This window comes from Canis lupus, chromosome 2 (assembly GCF_011100685.1).
Source record: "Canis lupus familiaris isolate Mischka breed German Shepherd chromosome 2, alternate assembly UU_Cfam_GSD_1.0, whole genome shotgun sequence".
In the NCBI taxonomy this organism is placed as follows: domain Eukaryota; kingdom Metazoa; phylum Chordata; class Mammalia; order Carnivora; family Canidae; genus Canis; species Canis lupus.
In genome coordinates, this window is record NC_049223.1 from 67,044,221 (window position 1) to 67,061,188 (window position 16,968).

At 33.8% G+C, this 16,968-nt stretch overlaps 1 protein-coding gene across 1 annotated transcript in view; it reads left to right on the forward strand.

Annotated features, from left to right (window-relative positions):
* The window catches only part of ITFG1 (integrin alpha FG-GAP repeat containing 1), a 143,607-nt gene that overhangs the window by 34,817 nt on the left and 91,822 nt on the right, over nt 1-16,968 (forward strand). The window contains exon 3 of the mRNA XM_038531139.1: nt 16,173-16,323. Within this exon, the coding sequence (XP_038387067.1) occupies nt 16,173-16,323 (151 nt within the window). The remainder of the gene's footprint in view (nt 1-16,172; nt 16,324-16,968) is intronic.

The following is a 16,968-nucleotide window of genomic DNA, read 5'->3' on the forward strand; positions in this document are numbered from 1 at the left end:
GTCTAAGCTTACTTGATCTAATTCAGTAGTACTGATATATCCTATGGCCATAAAGGTATATTCTGGTATTTTATCATAATACTTTAACATTAAAAATAATAATAATAATAATAATAATAATAATAATAATAATACTTTAACATTTTTCCTTTTTCACATAAAGGCTTTTAATCTACCAAATGTATTTTTGTATATTGCATGCATTAAAGGGATCTAATTATATTCTTCTCCTCTTGGATAACTAATTGTTCCCATATTTACTGAGCAATCTCTTTTACCCCCACAGATTTTAATGACACTTTTGTTGTATATCAAGTTTCTCTATATACATGGTTCTATTTCTGTGCCTTCTGTTCTGGTGCCTTGTCTTGTTTGTCAATCTCTGTATGGATTCCACATTGTGTTAATTATTGAAGCTCTAAAATAAGTTTTGAGGGGTGCCTGGGTGGCTTAGTTAGGTGTCTGACTCTTGGTTTTTGGCTCAGGTCATGGTCTCATGGTTGAGTAATCAAGCCCTGGTCTGGCTCTATGGTCAGGAAGGAGTCTGCTTGAGATTCTCTCTCTCTCTCCCTCTGCCTCTTCCCCCCACTCATTTGTGCTCTCTCTCTAAAATAAATAATAGGGGTACCTGGGGGGCTCAGTCAATGAAGCATCTACCTTCAGCTAAAATCATGATCCCAGGATCCGGGGATTGAGCCTCATATTGGGCTACCTGCTTAGTGGGGAGTCTGCTTCTTCCTCTCCCTCTGCCCCTACCACTTATGCTCTGTTTCTTGCTCTATCTCAAATAAATAAATAATCTTTAAATAAATAAATAAATAAATAAATAAATAAATAAATAAATAAATAAATAATAAAATCTTTTATGAAATGAGTTTTGATATGTGATAGAGAATATTCCTGTGTAATTTTTTTCTTCAGAATTATCTTGATTATTCTTGTCTGTTTGTTCATCCCACATAAATTTTTAAATTATTTTTTATTTGACCAAAGAAAACTTATATTGGGCCCTTTATTGATTTGATTACATTATATTTGCTGATCAATTTGTTGGCATATTTGTGATTTGGAATCTTTTGATTCGTAATACTCATATTTTCTTTGATTATTCTGTAGTAATGTTTTGAAGATATTTTCATAAGACTCCCACACATCTTTTGTTAAACTGCCCCTTGATAGCTTAAAGATTTTGTTGTTACTATGAATGAGATTTTTCTATTAATTTTTTAATGATTATTATTGGTATGTGAAAATAGTATTGATTTTGATATATGAATCTTATTATTCACCAATCTTTCTTTATTCTTCTATTCTAATAGTTTATATATCCTGTTGGATTTTCCATTTATATAGACGTTTCATTTGAAAATAAGGGTGTTAGTTCTCTTGCTATAGAATTGTTATAACTGTCATTTCTTTTTCTGGTCTTATTGTACTGGCCAGGACTTTCATTACAATATTGAATGGTAATGGTATTTTCTGGCATCATTTATTTGTTCATGACCATACATTTTGTTTCTATTCAAAAGAGTAGTTTATTTTTTAATATGTAACAGAAACTGTCATGATTTAACAATTAAATATAAATGTAGTACGGTATTTTTATTTTACATATTCAAATTATAGAAATTTAGAAAGTACAAATAAAAAAATAAATTAAAATCACCCATAATCATCCACAGATGATCACTATTTGCATTTTGGTATATAGCAGAGTCATAATTTAGGCTTTGAAATCAGTCTAAAAATGGCAAAATTACCCTTAAAAATTCATTAAATCACCCATAAATATTTATGTATGTGTGTATTTATATATGAATTTGTGTAATCCTCCCTACACATAATGTATACTTATAAAATGAAATAGAAAATACAGGGATCCCTGGGTGGCGCAGCGGTTTGGCGCCTGCCTTTGGCCCAGGGCGCGATCCTGGAGACCCGGGATCGAATCCCACATCAGGCTCCCGGTGCATGGAGCCTGCTTCTCCCTCTGCCTATGTCTCTGCCTCTCTCTCTCTGTCTCTCTGTGACTATCATAAATAAATAAAAATTAAAAAAAAAAATTAAAAAAAAAAAGAAATAGAAAATACATGTGAAAATACATTTCTCGAGCCTTTTTACCGTATTTCTGGAATTCTTGAACAACAGATTATATATAATTCTCTCAGTCTGCCAAGCATTACACATAAAGCAGAATTCAGAACATTAAATGTATGTGGATCAACTCCAATATGATATTCACTTTACTGAGTTAAGCACCTATGCTTGTGTAAGGTACAACTCCATCATATAAAATGTACCACATTTTATAAATATCTATTCTAGTATATTTACTTGCTAGTATTTTGGTTTAGGCTCATGATTAGCATTTCAGAACTGGTGCCCTTTTTAATACAAAAACAGCTAGACTGAAGAAATTTAATAGCAAAGTAGAGGCCTGAGATTCTCACTTTCCAAGAAAATACATTATTCAGTCTTAATCTTTTCAGGAGGTGGACAATTGATGTCAACTAAACAGAGGAGAATAACATATTAGTACATGCACGAGTGCATGTGGGAAATATATCAAAAGAGTTTAGGAACATGAATCTAGGTAAGGGAAACTATTGGAATAACAGAAATCTGGTATATAAAACCCATGTTAACCAAGCTTTTAAAATGCTTTTTAAAATGTTCAGAGGTATTAGAAACTACCCCCCTCCTTTCTGAATAAGTGAACATCAGAAACCAAGTAGATTGCCAAAGTGAGAATGGTACCTAATTATAATTTTTCATATGCTGTAGAGTTTCTGAAGAGCAAAGGAGAAATCATGGACTGAAGGAATTTAGGCTTATGTTGCATCATAAGTAGGGTATTTAAACACATTTGCTTAGGTTTTTTCCCATAGAACATATGGTGAACTCATGGTCATTCCCACAGTAGTGCCAGATACTTCATTTTCAACAGTTTATTATTTGTTACCACCAGTCCTAACACAGGAGTCATAGTTTATTTAGTATAGTTTCTATAAATTTTCATTATCACAAGTATGTCGTTACTTGGCAGTTTTAAAGCCACTATTATCCCAAGAACAGAGGATTTTATCTTACCTTTGAGTAATGGTAAAAAGTAATTTAGGATGATGAGCCTAAGTCTTAAGTTGGGTCACTTAGGATCACTCAAGGCCAAGAAAGACCTGACTAGAAAGTTTTCAGTTTTGTAGAAGCACTAATTGTGTTACATTTGCTTTTTCTTTCAGAGCTTTAGCTAATTATCTAAATGTTTTGTCCTCTGCTTAATAAAGGGTTTAATAGGTGATTATGTATACATTCCTGATTTAATCTTATTTTAATGCATTCTCATTGATAGGACGATGCTCTTTTTTTAAAGATATGTAATTATCTTAACTCAGCATGTTATCAAGCTTTCCCAAGAAGATAAAATTGAACTTAAATGTAGTTAGTTCTTTTGTCTCATAGGTAAAATACAATAGATTTCTTACCTTTCACAAACTCATGGATATTTCAGAAAAATTGGTTTTAGAACATGGTGTAGAAAGAAAATATGGCTGGTGACAGAACAGTTTGTTTTCCTTGATTGAATTTTATTGATAAAAAAAAAAAAGAATTTTATTGATATCCCCAAATATAAATGAATATGACTGGGATTTATCTAAAAACAATATATACAGATGAATCAGTTGCCCATAGAAGTCACCTTAGTAGAATAGACATTTCTTTAATAATGTTTAAAACACTTCAGAAATTCTTCTATAAGAATTACCTGTATAGGGATTGACTTCCAATGGTATGGGATTTTATGAGGGTGATGAAAATAATCTGGAATTTGATAGTAGCAATGGTTGCATAACCTTGTGAATATACCAAAAATGGCTAAATTGAACACTTTAAAATGGTGAACTTGGGATCCCTGGGTGGCGCAGCGGTTTGGCGCCTGCCTTTGGCCCAGGGCGTGATCCTGGAGACCTGGGATCGAATCCCATGTCGGGCTCCCGGTGCATGGAGCCCGCTTCTCCCTCTGCCTGTGTCTCTGCCTCTCTTTCTCTCTCTCTCTCTGTGACTATAAATAAATAAAAATTTAAAAATAAAAAAAAAATAAAATAAAATAAAATGGTGAACTTTATGGTATATGAGTTGTATATATCACAATAAAAATAAGCCCATTAAAGAGTCAGACTTCTGTAAGTCTCACTGTTTAATTACATGCTTTGATTTTGTATACATATTAACCAACCTATTTACTGACCTTAACTATAGCACTTAAGTTCACATTTACTGCTCACATTGAAGATTTACCATAGCTGAGAATGACAGAAGGCTCAACAATGTTTAAAGGCATCCCCCAAAGAGAAATCACAAAAACACTGTAAGCAATGACATTGAAATTAGTATAAAGCATCACAAGTTAGCTTACATGGAGGATGCAAGATCTGTATGTGTTCTGAGATTATTCTTTTATAAAGATGAGTTCTGTCAACTTGTCAGGCCCAGTCTTTTCTTCTGCAACAGTCCAGGACTACTCAGGGCCTTGTGAGGTATCTCACTAGGCAGCCCAGAGAGGTATTTGTCCTCAGATTCACAGTATTATTGGAGATAAAGTCCCTATTAAGCAGACTTTATCTCCACCATTTTCCTTTGCTTCTAACTTATTTGATCACTTCTAAAATAGAAGAACTTAGGAGAATCAGTGCTTAACAATAAATTAAGCTTTTAGTGTTTATTACAAAAGTGTTACTTATTAAATTTTACTTCAGTATTTATGGAGTGCCTATTGAGGCAAACTTTGAATGTTGAAATATAGTGCAAATAAGAGATAAATTTGGAAAAGGTAGGCAATAAACAAGCAAATCAAAAATAGGAAAGTGTAAGGTAGTGCTAAGATTATGCAGTGAGTTAAAATAAAGTACGTAATGTGAGAGAGTGAGTGGTGACTATAGGAAAACATTTTCTGCTTACTACAAAAATATACATTTTCACATCAAAGGAAATAAAGTAAAACATACCTAAAACCCTGCCTACTAAGAGACAGCCACCATTAGTCTTGGGTATACATCCTTCCAAAACCTGCTCTAGCCTCTTTCTGCTCATGAGTATGTGTATGAGTATGTACATGATGTTTTGTTTGTATTACAAAACAAGATCATATCATTTACTGTCTTGTGACATGCTTTTATCCCTTTATATATAATGAACAATTTTATGGCAATAATTACTACTTTTATAATATTTTAATAATTGTAAAATATTCCATTATGTTAATTTAACCAACTTTTAGTTATTGAATGCTTGCACTGTCTTATAGCATAACTTAAAAATAACCACATGCTTTGTCATATTTAGCTAAAGTTCATGTATTCAGAAAAGTCATTATTTAAAAAGATATCATTCATTTATTCATGAGAGACACAGAGAGAGAAGCAGAGACATAGGCAGAGGGAGAAGCAGGCTTCCTGTAGGGAGCCCATTGTGGAACTCGATCCCAGGACCCCCGGGATCATGACCAGAGCCGAAGGCAGACGCTCAATCACTGAGCCACCCGGGCATCCTAGAAAAGTCATTTCTAATGTTGAATGACAAGTTTCTCTCCGTCACTGGATTGTTGGGTTTTTTTGTTTTACTCTCTTACCTGCCCCGAGGACATTCCACAAGTTGGAATCTTCAACTATTGATACTTCCTACATTTCTCTACTGGGCTACTTCATTCAGATATATAGCACAAGTCATCTTAACTTCTAGGTGAATAACTCCCAGATGAGTACCTCACACTTTGTCTTCTCTATCCTATAGATATCCAACCATAATCATACCTCCCCTTCTCTTTACGTCCAACCCTTCCTCATAATTCTCTGTTTACTGCAAAGATTCTATCATGGCCCCAGTCATTTTAGCCTGTAAAGGTTAAATTACCTCTGAATGCCCTCCAAGAAGGTATAGTCCTCTTTGACAATGTGATTTCAGGCTTCGTTTCTTTTCATCATCACTGCCACCTCTTTCGATCAAGTCACTTTCTCCTTACCCTGATTTATTGTAACAGTTTCCTCAGTGATTTCTCTGTCCCTATGGGCTACCCTCTCCATTTCAATTCCATCTGCATCCTCTGATGCATAAGTATCCCCTCTCCTTTGCTTTCAAAGTCTTTTCATTCTACCCTCTTTTTCCCCATATTTTACATAAATAGGTGCAAGTCTCTCCAAACTTAAAAAAAAAAATTAAAGATTTGTGACTCAGGACAAATTTGTCACCTGCTCTGTTACCTCAAATTCATCCATAACCTATCATTTTAGCTTCAGCCCACTCCACTATACTAAACTTTTCATTTAGCCTCAGCGACTTCTAGCTGACAAATCCAGTGGACACTTCACATTCCCTCAGTCACCAGATTCTTGCCTACATTTGGTTGTTGATGATTTACTCTTAAAGCTCTGCTGGTTCTCTCTATACCCTCTCTAACTTCCTATACCATCTCTTCTGAGAACTCCCCATCTTAGCCACCTTAAGTATTGGTGTTTTTTAGGGTTTCGTTCTCAGCCCTTTGTTCTCTTCTGCATGTTCATTATCTACTTTGACCATTTTAATACTTAGAAGCTTAGGACTTCTAAATCCTTTTATCTCAACCTTATACTTGTGTTTGTTTGTGCCTGTTGGATATTCCCCTGAATGCTCTACCTATGGCACCCCAAACTGAAAGTATCCTTTCTCCCCTAAACCTGTTCTTAGTGTACTGTTTATCTCAGGTGATGGCTCACTCCATTATTCAAGTCAGAAAGGTGAAGGTTGTCCTTCATTTCCCTCTCTCTTTCCTCATTTCCCCTCTCCCGCTATCCAACTCATCACTGCATCCTACAGTATCAACAACTAAACCAGAATTATGATTAGAATAATTTCCTAATCATCTTTTTGTTCCTTTTGCATGTGTACTTTATAAGTTGTGGCATGTCCATGAATTTCTTACTCTTGAATCTGAATATCCTGTTTATACCTTTGCCCAGCTAACAAATAAAATTAGCATTATATTCCATTTTTCATAATAAAAAACACAAATATCATAATACCTGGAAGAAGATGTAGTGGCTACCAAATTTGCCAATATGCAGGACATCTTTGAATAAAGATATATTAGAACATGACAACATTTTTTCTAACCACTTACTTAACAAGAACTTGTAGCAGTCTTACATCCTATTAAGCTTTGCCTTTCACTTGGCCTTGCTCTACAAAACATGATTGTTTCCTCCTTTCATTCAAGAAGCTTTACTACCTGCCCACTGAATCTTACATCCTAGATGCTGTTTGGCGAATAAATGTATTGCTTTTACCCAGAGCTCAAGTGAACTTTATTCTGGATACCAAATTTATCACCCCTTTTGAACATCTCCAATTGTCAGTCTGTGTTACAGAAATACTTCAATAATTTTTAATATTTCAAAGGAAAGTTTTACTTTGTTATATTAGCTTAGCTGAGGATTCTACATTTACCAATAGCTGGCAGCATAGTTTCAGAGCAGCAATTTAAAAAATAGAAAAATTGTTTTATTTTCAGAAGATTCCTAATGGACGTATTTGGGTTTCTTCTTAATTTGTTTTTCTTCTGTGTGTGTAGAGCTGTCTTTCTTAAGGCTTATATGGAAAGATAGGCATATCCTCAAATTGAAGTTCGTTTCCTTCCATATGAGCGTAGGCTGATAATGAAATTGGGGAATTCAAAGGAAGAGTTAAGGACAGTCTAGAAGAGCAGAACTCACTGGAGATAGAAATGACTAAAGTGGACACACAAGCTCTAAGAGCAGCCAGGGAGAAAATCAAACTTCAAGTTAAATGATCCATCAGCTACCTTTCTTAATGAGAAATAAGACAGATGCACACAGATATCAACAACCTAGGATAAACCAAGCTTTGTCAATGGTATCAAGAAACAACAGTAACTTTATAATCTTGAAAGAGAAATTAAAACCAGCCTCAAAAGGCTGCATGCTTAAATGTATAAATACCAGCCTGTTCAGAGAAGAGGCATTTGATATGTGCATTTTACATGTTATATCTTTTAAACATTCCCCCTGGGGTTTTTAATGGGTTAACATTTTCTGCAATTCTCTTTTTTTTTTAACAGCTTTATTGAGATAGAATGTACACACCATACAATTCACCCATTCACCCATTCATACTATTCAGTGGCTTTTAGTATATTCATATAGTTGTGCATTCATCACCTACAGTCAGTATTAGAACATTTTCATTACACTGGAAAGAAATCCCACTTGCCTTAGTCATCAGTCTCCAATCTCACCAGCCCTAGGAAATCACACATAAGTCTCTCTAGTTTCGCCTATTCTGGACATTTTATGTAAATACAATCAAACAATGCATGATATTCTATGACTAACTTGTTTGACTTAGTGTTATGTTTTCAGGGTTCATCCATTTGGTAGCATGTACCAGTACCTCATTTCTTTCTGCTGTTGAATATATTCCGTAGTATGGATATACCACATTTTATTCATTCATATGTGAATGAACATGAACATTCATATAAAAGCTTTTCTGGAGATGTGGTTTCATTTCTCTGAGATATACCTAGGAGTGGAATATACTTAAGAACGGAGCCATTTGAGGAACTACCAGGCTGCTTTCTAAAGCAGCTGTGCCATTTTCATTCTCACCAGCTGTTTATGAGGGTTCCAGTTTTCCCACATCCTCATCAGCATTTATCTTTCTTACTGTAGCCATCCTAATGAGTATGAAATGTTATCTCATTCTGTTTTGCTGTTTCCTAGAGGACTAATGATTTTGAGCTTCTCATGTGCTTATTGGCCACTGTGTATCTTTCTTCAGTGATTGTTCATTTAGATCCTTTGCCCACATTTAAAATTGAGTTATTTGCTTTTGTATTATTGAGATACAAGAAGTCTTTATATATTCTACATACAAGTCCCTTGTCAGATACATGATTTGCAAAAGTCATCTCTCATGCTGAGTCATCTTTTCACTTTCTTGGTGTCATTTGAAGCATAAATGTTTTTCATTTGATGATGTCAAGTTTAGTTTTTATTTTGTTGCTTGTGTTTTTGGTTTTTCTCACGAAGGAGTAACATTTTAAAAGCTTTATTGAGGTTTAAAAGCTTTATTGAGGTTTAATTGACACAAAGTAAAGTACACATCTTTAAAGTATTTACATTGATAAGTTTTTGCATATACCACCTATGCAAATATCACTACAATCAATTAAAGAGCATATACAGAACTCACAAAAGTTTCTTTTTACCCCTTGGCAATCTACCCTTCCACTCCTTCCACCCCTTTAACCCTTCCCTCATCCCACAGGCAACCACTAGTTTTCCTTTTGTCACTGTAGATTAGATTGCATTTTCTCTTATTTTATATTAATGAAGTCATGGGCTTTATGTTCTTTATGCCTGGGTTCTTTCACTCACCATTATAATACTGAGATTCATCTATACTGTTAAACATATCTTAGTTCATGGTTGCTTATGGCAGAAGAGTATTCCATTGTACAGATATATCACAGTTTGCTTATTATATCCATTTACATGTTGCTTGACATTAGGTTTTTATCAGGTTATTACAAATAATCTGCCATGATCATTCTTGTAAAAGTCATTGTATAGATGTAAGCTTTTATTTGTCTTGAGCAAATACCAAGGAATGGAATATCTGGCCTTTGGGAAGATGTGTGTTTAACTTTTTGAGAAAATGCCAAACAGTTCCAATTGGTTCACCTTTTCAGCATTGGTATGATCAGTCTTTTTAATTTTGGCTATCTTATTTGTAGTGTAGCTCTTTGTAGTGTTAATTTCAGTTCCTCTAATAACTGATGATTTTTTAAGATCTTTTCATATAATTATTTGTTTTTCATAGATCTTTGATGACGTGTCCAAATCTTTTGCCCATATTTTATTTGGGATATTTGTTTTCCTAATTGGGTTTTGAAAGTTTTTCATATACAAATCCTTTATTACTATTATTTGCAAGTATTTTTTTTCATCTCTGGCTTAACTCTTTGTACTCTGAACACTGTCTTCCACAGGGCGATAAGTGCTTAATTTTTAAAAAGTCTATCAATTTTTCTTTTATGGATTTTGATTTTTAGTGTCATATCTAAGAAATCTTTACCTAACTCAGTCACAATGAGTTATGCCTTCTAGAATTTTTTTAAAGTCCTTCAAGTCCTTCTGCATATTCATTATCTACTTTAGGTCTATGATCCATTTTAAGTTAATCTTTCTATATGGTACAAGATATGGGGGAAAAAAAGAAGGTAATTCCTTTTTTCTATTCAATTGCTTTTGAACTTTGATGAAAATCAGTTGGCCATATGTGTGTCAGTGGGTATATTTCTTCACTTTATTCTGTTCCAATGATCTGTTGTTCATCTTTGCAGAAATACTACAATTGTTTAACGGTTGTTTACTTATAATGAGTAGTAAATTCAGATAGTGTAAGTCCTCCAGCTTTATTCTTTTTCAGAGCTATTTTGGCTATTTTACATATTTGGTATTTTCTATGAATTTTAGGCTATTTGTAATTTTTGCAAAAAAAAATATTTTTAAGTCTGCAGAGATTTGGATTGGTATTATAGTAACCCTCTCCCTTTATCCATGGGGATTATGTTCCAAGACTACCAGTGGATACCTGAAACTGCTGATGTACTGAACCATATTTTTTTTCCTATATATACATAACTATGATGAAGTATAATTTCTGAATTAACCATAGTAGATTAACAATAATTAATAACAAACTAGAATTATATAATATATAACTATGATGAAGTTTAATTTCTAAAGTAAGCATAGTAGATTAACAATAATTGATAATAAAATAGAATTATAATATACTATAATAAAAGTTATGTGAATGTGATCTTTGTCTCACAAAATGTTTTATTGTACTGTACTCAACTTTCTTGTGATAATGTAAGATAATAAAATCCCTGCATGATAAGTTGAAGTGAAGTGAATGATGTAGACATTGTTATGTAGTATTAGGCTACAATTGACCTTTTAATATATGTCAGAAGTAGGGTTGTCTCCTTCTGGACCACAGTTGATTGGGAGTAACCAAAACCATTAAAAGTGAAACTGTCGATAAGGGGCTACTCCTGTACATTGCCTGTGTAAATCAATGTGGAAATAGTTGATATCTTAACAAAATTGAGTCTCTGAACCCATGAACTCTGTGTGTTTGTGTGTATGTGTCCATTTGTCTTTTTACGTGTTATAGCTTTCTTTGTACTTCTTTTGTCAGATACCTACATGTTTCATTTTTGTGATTTTATCACTGGTGCTTTTTTATTTCAATTCCTAATTGTTGTTTGCTAATATATAGAAATACAGTTGACTTTTGTATATTAATTTTGTGTTCTGCTACCTAGCTCAACTTATTAGTTCTATACTAGGTTTTCTTCTAGATATGATAGGGTTTTCTAAATAGGTGGTCAGATAATTTATAAATAAAGACAGTTTCACTTCTTACTAATCTTAATGCTTTTTATTGTTTTTCTTGTCATTTACAATGGCTAGAACCTATAGTACACTGTTGAATGGAAGTGGTGAAAGCAGACATCCTTGCCTTGTAGAAATAAGGTTCTTAGAAGGGCAGTCTTTCAAAATTAGTATGCTGTTTGTTATAAGTTATCCGTAGATGCCCTTTGTCATGTTGAGAAAGTTCCTTCCATTCCTAGTTTGCAGAGTTTAGATCTGAAATGGATATTGGGTTTTGTCAAATATTTTTTCTGTTCTTACTGAAATGATTGTATGGATTTCCTGTTATTAATCTACCGAATCACTGATTCATTTTAAAATATTTAACCAACTTTGCATTCCTGCAACAAACCCTTAATTGGTCATAATTTTTTTTGACCACAGTTTTTATGTATCTTTTTTTATGTATCCACAGTTTTCATGTCACTTGTTCTCTGAAACATGTCCATATCAGAACCATATCCTCTCTTTGCATGGTTCTCTGGTAAATCATGAAGCAGAGACATGGTTCCAAAATGCACAAGTATCAGTGAACATTGTACTGTATAAAGCAAAATCTGAATGTACTGTTAGATTTTATTTAATTTTGTTAAAATACTTGTGACTGTGTTCATTTGGAATATTAGTCTATAGTTTTCTTGTGATGTCTGTCTAATTTTCATATAAAATTCAGTATCAGAGAATGAGTTGGGAAGCATGTCTCCATTTGTTTCTTTAGGAGTTTGTGTAGAATTGGTATTATATCTAAATATGCAGTATAGGGGATCCCTGGGTGGCTCAGCGGTTTAGTGCCTGCCTTTGGCCCAGGGTGTGATCCTGGAGTCTCGGGATCGAGTCCCACGTCGGGCTCCTGGCATGGAGCCTGCTTCTCCCTCCTCCTGTGCCTCTGTCTCTCTCTGTCTCTCTCTCTCTCTCTCTATCATAAATAAATAAATAAATAAATAAATAAATAAATAAATAAATAATCAGTATAATTCATAAGTGAAGCCATCCTGGGCTTGGACTTTTTCAGATTTTTTTAGAAGATATAAAACTATAATTTCAATTTCTTTACCCATTTCATCTTCAGTGCACTTTTGGTAACTTGTGAGTTCCAAGGAATTCGTTCATTTCATCTAATTTGTCAATTATATTGGTACAGAGTTTTTGTTTGGTACATTCCTTTATTATCTTTTAATACTGGTATACTATGTAGTGGTATTACCTCTCTCATTCACAATAGCTGTACTTTGTGTCTTCCCCCATTTCAGTTGGAAGTTTATCAGTTTTAAAATTTTCTTCACAAAAACCATCTTTTTGTTTCATTGATTTTCTTTATATTGTTTTTGTTTTCTACTTCATTGATTTCCTCTGTGTTTCCTTTCTTCTGCATATTTCATATTTCATTTGCTGTTCTATTTCTACTTTCTTAGGAAAGAAATTGACTGTGGTCAGTGTTTTGAGACTTTTCTCCTTTTCTAATAAAGTAGTAATAAAGCTATAAATTTGCCTCTAAATACTATTTTAGTGACATACTATAAATTCTTAATATGTTGTATCTTCATTTTCATCAAGTACTTTGTAATTTCCTTTTTGATTCCTTCATAGATTTTTAGTAGTAAGCACTTCATTTAATATCCAATTATATTGGAGATATTTTTAATGTAACTGTTACTAATCTTTTTTCTATTTTCCCAGCCTTATGAGATATAACTTATATATAACATTGTATAAATTTAAGATGTACGGTGTGATGATAAACATATCATCATGCAAGTATATTGCAAAATGTTTACTGCATTAAGGTTAGTTAATATTCTTCATTTCACATAATGACCATTTTCTTATTCATGTTGTTACAGTAAGAACATTAAAGCTTTATTCTCATAACTGCTTTAAACATACATACAGTATTGTTAACTCCAGTCACCATGTTGTACATTAGATATCCTGATTATAATCATTTTACAAGTGAAAATTTGCATTCTTTAACCAGCATCTTCCATTTCCCCTACCCCTGGCAACCACTGTGCTACTCTGTTTCTATAAGTTCAGTGTTTTTAGATTATACATATAAGATTATACAGTATTTGTCTTTCTGTGTCTGGCTTATTTCATTTAGCATAATGTTCTCCAGATTCATCCATATTGTTTCAAATGTCTTTCTTATTGAAGGCTGAATAATAATCCAGCATACATGCCTGTGCATGCCCCATTCTCTATTCATTCATCAGTTGATGGACATTTAGATTGTTTCCTTATTTTCCTATTGTAAATATAACTGCAGTGAATATGGGACTTCAAATATATCTTTGAAATCCTGATTTCAAGTTCCTTTCAATATATACCCAAAACGTGGAATTGCTTTATCATAATAGCTCTGTGTTTAATTTTTCTGAGGTGCCTCCATATTCCTTGCTGTGGTTGCTATACCTGTGTATACTCCCAACAGCAGTGTTGTCTTTTCCCTTTTCTGCCTTTATTTGAATTAGGTGAGGATTTTTTTATGATTCCATTTTGTCTTTTTTGTTGTTAAATTATAAACTATAAATCTTGTCATTTTAGTGGATGCATCTTAACTTACCCGTCTGTCTTCCAACAATATTGTACCACTTCATTTACAACTGAAGACTCATTTTCATTTTCCCTCCTGGCCATAGTGCTCCTATTTGACATGTTCTATGTCTCCTTATGTCGTTCACATCACACTTATTTAATTATCAATTATCAATTATCTTTAAAGAGACTTCAATAATAAGAAAAAATATTTTTTATTTGCCCACATATTTAACATTTTCACTGTTCTTCATTCCTTTGTGTAAATGTAGTTTTCATTTGGTTTCATTTTCCATCAACATGATGGACTCACTTTAACATTTCTCACATTTCCATGAAGAAAAATATTGATATAAATGACTATATGATATTATAAACTTTTCCGTGAAGAACACCATAAATTTTTAAAACAAAATAAAAGGCTGGAGCAAAATGTTTGCAACATATCAATAATAACAATAGCCATATATAATAATAATAACAACAGCATATATTGAATGTATGCTGTGCAGTGTCTCAGGCACTTTACAGAACTCTTTACCATGTACTTTCTCATTTAATCCTTTCAACAGCCATTTGAATTAACATACTATTTTTGCCCTTATGTTACAAATAATGGTATCAAAGTAACAGGTAAGATGTTAATGCCCTAACAATCAGAGATGTCCTAAAAATTAATAATTTAAAAATATTCTAAGTGCCAATTCCCAGAAGAAACACAAATAGTTGATAAATACAAAAATAATCCTCAGGGGCTCCTAGGTGGCTCGGTTAAGCGTCATATTCTTGGTTTCAGCTTAGGTTGTGATCTCAGGGCTGTGAGATCAAGCCCTGTGCTTGGAGTCTGCTTGGGATTCTTTCCCTCTTCTTCTCCCTCCCCCCTCTGCCCCTCCTCCCACTTACACACACACTCTATCTCTCTAATAAAAAAAGAAAATCCTTTTTAAAAAAAAAATTTTTTTAAAGCAATGATTTAGCTGCTCTTACACTCAGGAGAATAAGATTTTAAGCTACCCAATTGGCAAACATAAAAAGCAGTGAGGCTAATGGCAAGATATGGAGAAGGATATACTCATATACTACTAGAAGTACAAATTGGTGCATTTTAGAAGTACAAATTGGTACATTTTTTAAGCTACCCAATTGGCAAATATAAAAAGCAGTGAGGCTAATATTGGCAAGATATGGAGAAGGATATACTCATATACTACTAGAAGTACTAATTGGTACATTTGTACATTTGGCTTTAGCAAGGGACATTTAAAATATGCATATTCTGGGCAGCCCCGGTGGCTCAGCGGTTAGCACCGCCTTCAGTCCAGGGCATGATCCTGGAGACTAGGGATTGAGTCCCACGTCAGGCTCCCTGTGTGGAGCCTGCTTCTCCCTCTGCCTTTGTCTCTGCCTTTCTCTCTCTGTCTCTAATGAATGAATGAATGAATGAATGAATGAATAAATAAATAAATAAATAAATAAAATCTTTTTTAAAAATATGCATATTCTTAGACCAGATAACTCCCAAGGGAAAATAACATTTTCCCTTGGGAAAATAACATTTATATGAGTGTGAAAATGTGATATGCTATAATGGAGAACAATTGAAGACTACCTATCAACAGCAGGGTGTTGAAACAAGTGATGGCTTAGACATATTGTGGAGTACCCCCTGAAAAAAATGCACATATGGAGAAACCAGCAATATGATGGGCTGCTCCTAGGAGATATAAACCACAACTTCTCTGAGGGAACTTTTCAGAATAGATATCAAAAGTCCTTATTCAGGTGATATCCCTTTCCCCCATGAATGCTGTCTTACTGATGTAAAGAAATAAGTTGCAGAAAAATCTGTGTAGTAGAACCCAAGGGAGGAAGAAGGGATGGACCTGGCAACTCCACATAAGAGGAGAGAGGCCAGCAACAAGGTAGCCCCTGAGAATTTTTGCCAAAGGCTCACAGAGGATAGCCAACAATTTAATTTTTTTATGACACAGTACAATTATCAATAAAATGTGGGTTTTTTTTCATATCAGTTCACTATATACTATTTCTCATCTCTTTGATTCTAGGAAATACAGCACAGCTGATACTATACAGCACTGATGTGTTATATTAACTAAATGCCTTTCCTTTATCTTACAGCAATCAGCAGGCCTTTTTACTGGAGAATGTTCCTTGTAATAATGCAAGCTGTGAGGGGGCACATCGTATGTTTAGAGTCTACTGGGAGCTCATGGACCTAAATCAAATCAGAGATGCCATGGTTGCCACCTTCTTTGACATTTATGAAGATGTGAGTTCAGAGCTCTCCTCTGTATTTGGAGTCTAATTGCCATCCACTTCGTCTCGCTTTCGCTTCACCCTGTTTGACCAGAAAATGTAGATGAGATAATGCAAGCAAATGAGTTAATTAAAGAAAGCCCCTATTAATGTTAAATGGCACAGGGAACAAATTTATTGACACTACTAGCTGATCAGTACAGTGAAATATGAAAACGCCTTTATCTCATTTTGTGCTATTTAGATTAAACCCCTAGAGATTCATGCTCTGAAGCTGGCAAGTGTGCATGTGCATCAGTAGACAAAAGCATAGCCAACAGATTCTTAATCTGTACAAGATCATAGAAGAATGAATGTGGTACTCCCTTTTAAATCTGTGAACTAGAAGTAGCATCTATTGCCAGAGATTCCTGTGACTCTGTCTTCAGTTGCCAGGTGACAAGGAAAGGCCCTCAGGGCTCTAGTTTCCTCCGTTCTAATGTGAAAAGCCAGTTTACCACTCAGAAAAATAATACATTGTGATAAAAATGTGTTAAATTCTAGAGTTAATATATCACAATATATCCTTGTAAAATAACCTGATTATTTTTAAAAATTCAAAGTCCATCAGGATATTTATGTCTCCTCCTAATCTCATTTTTGGTTTTGTTTTGTTTTT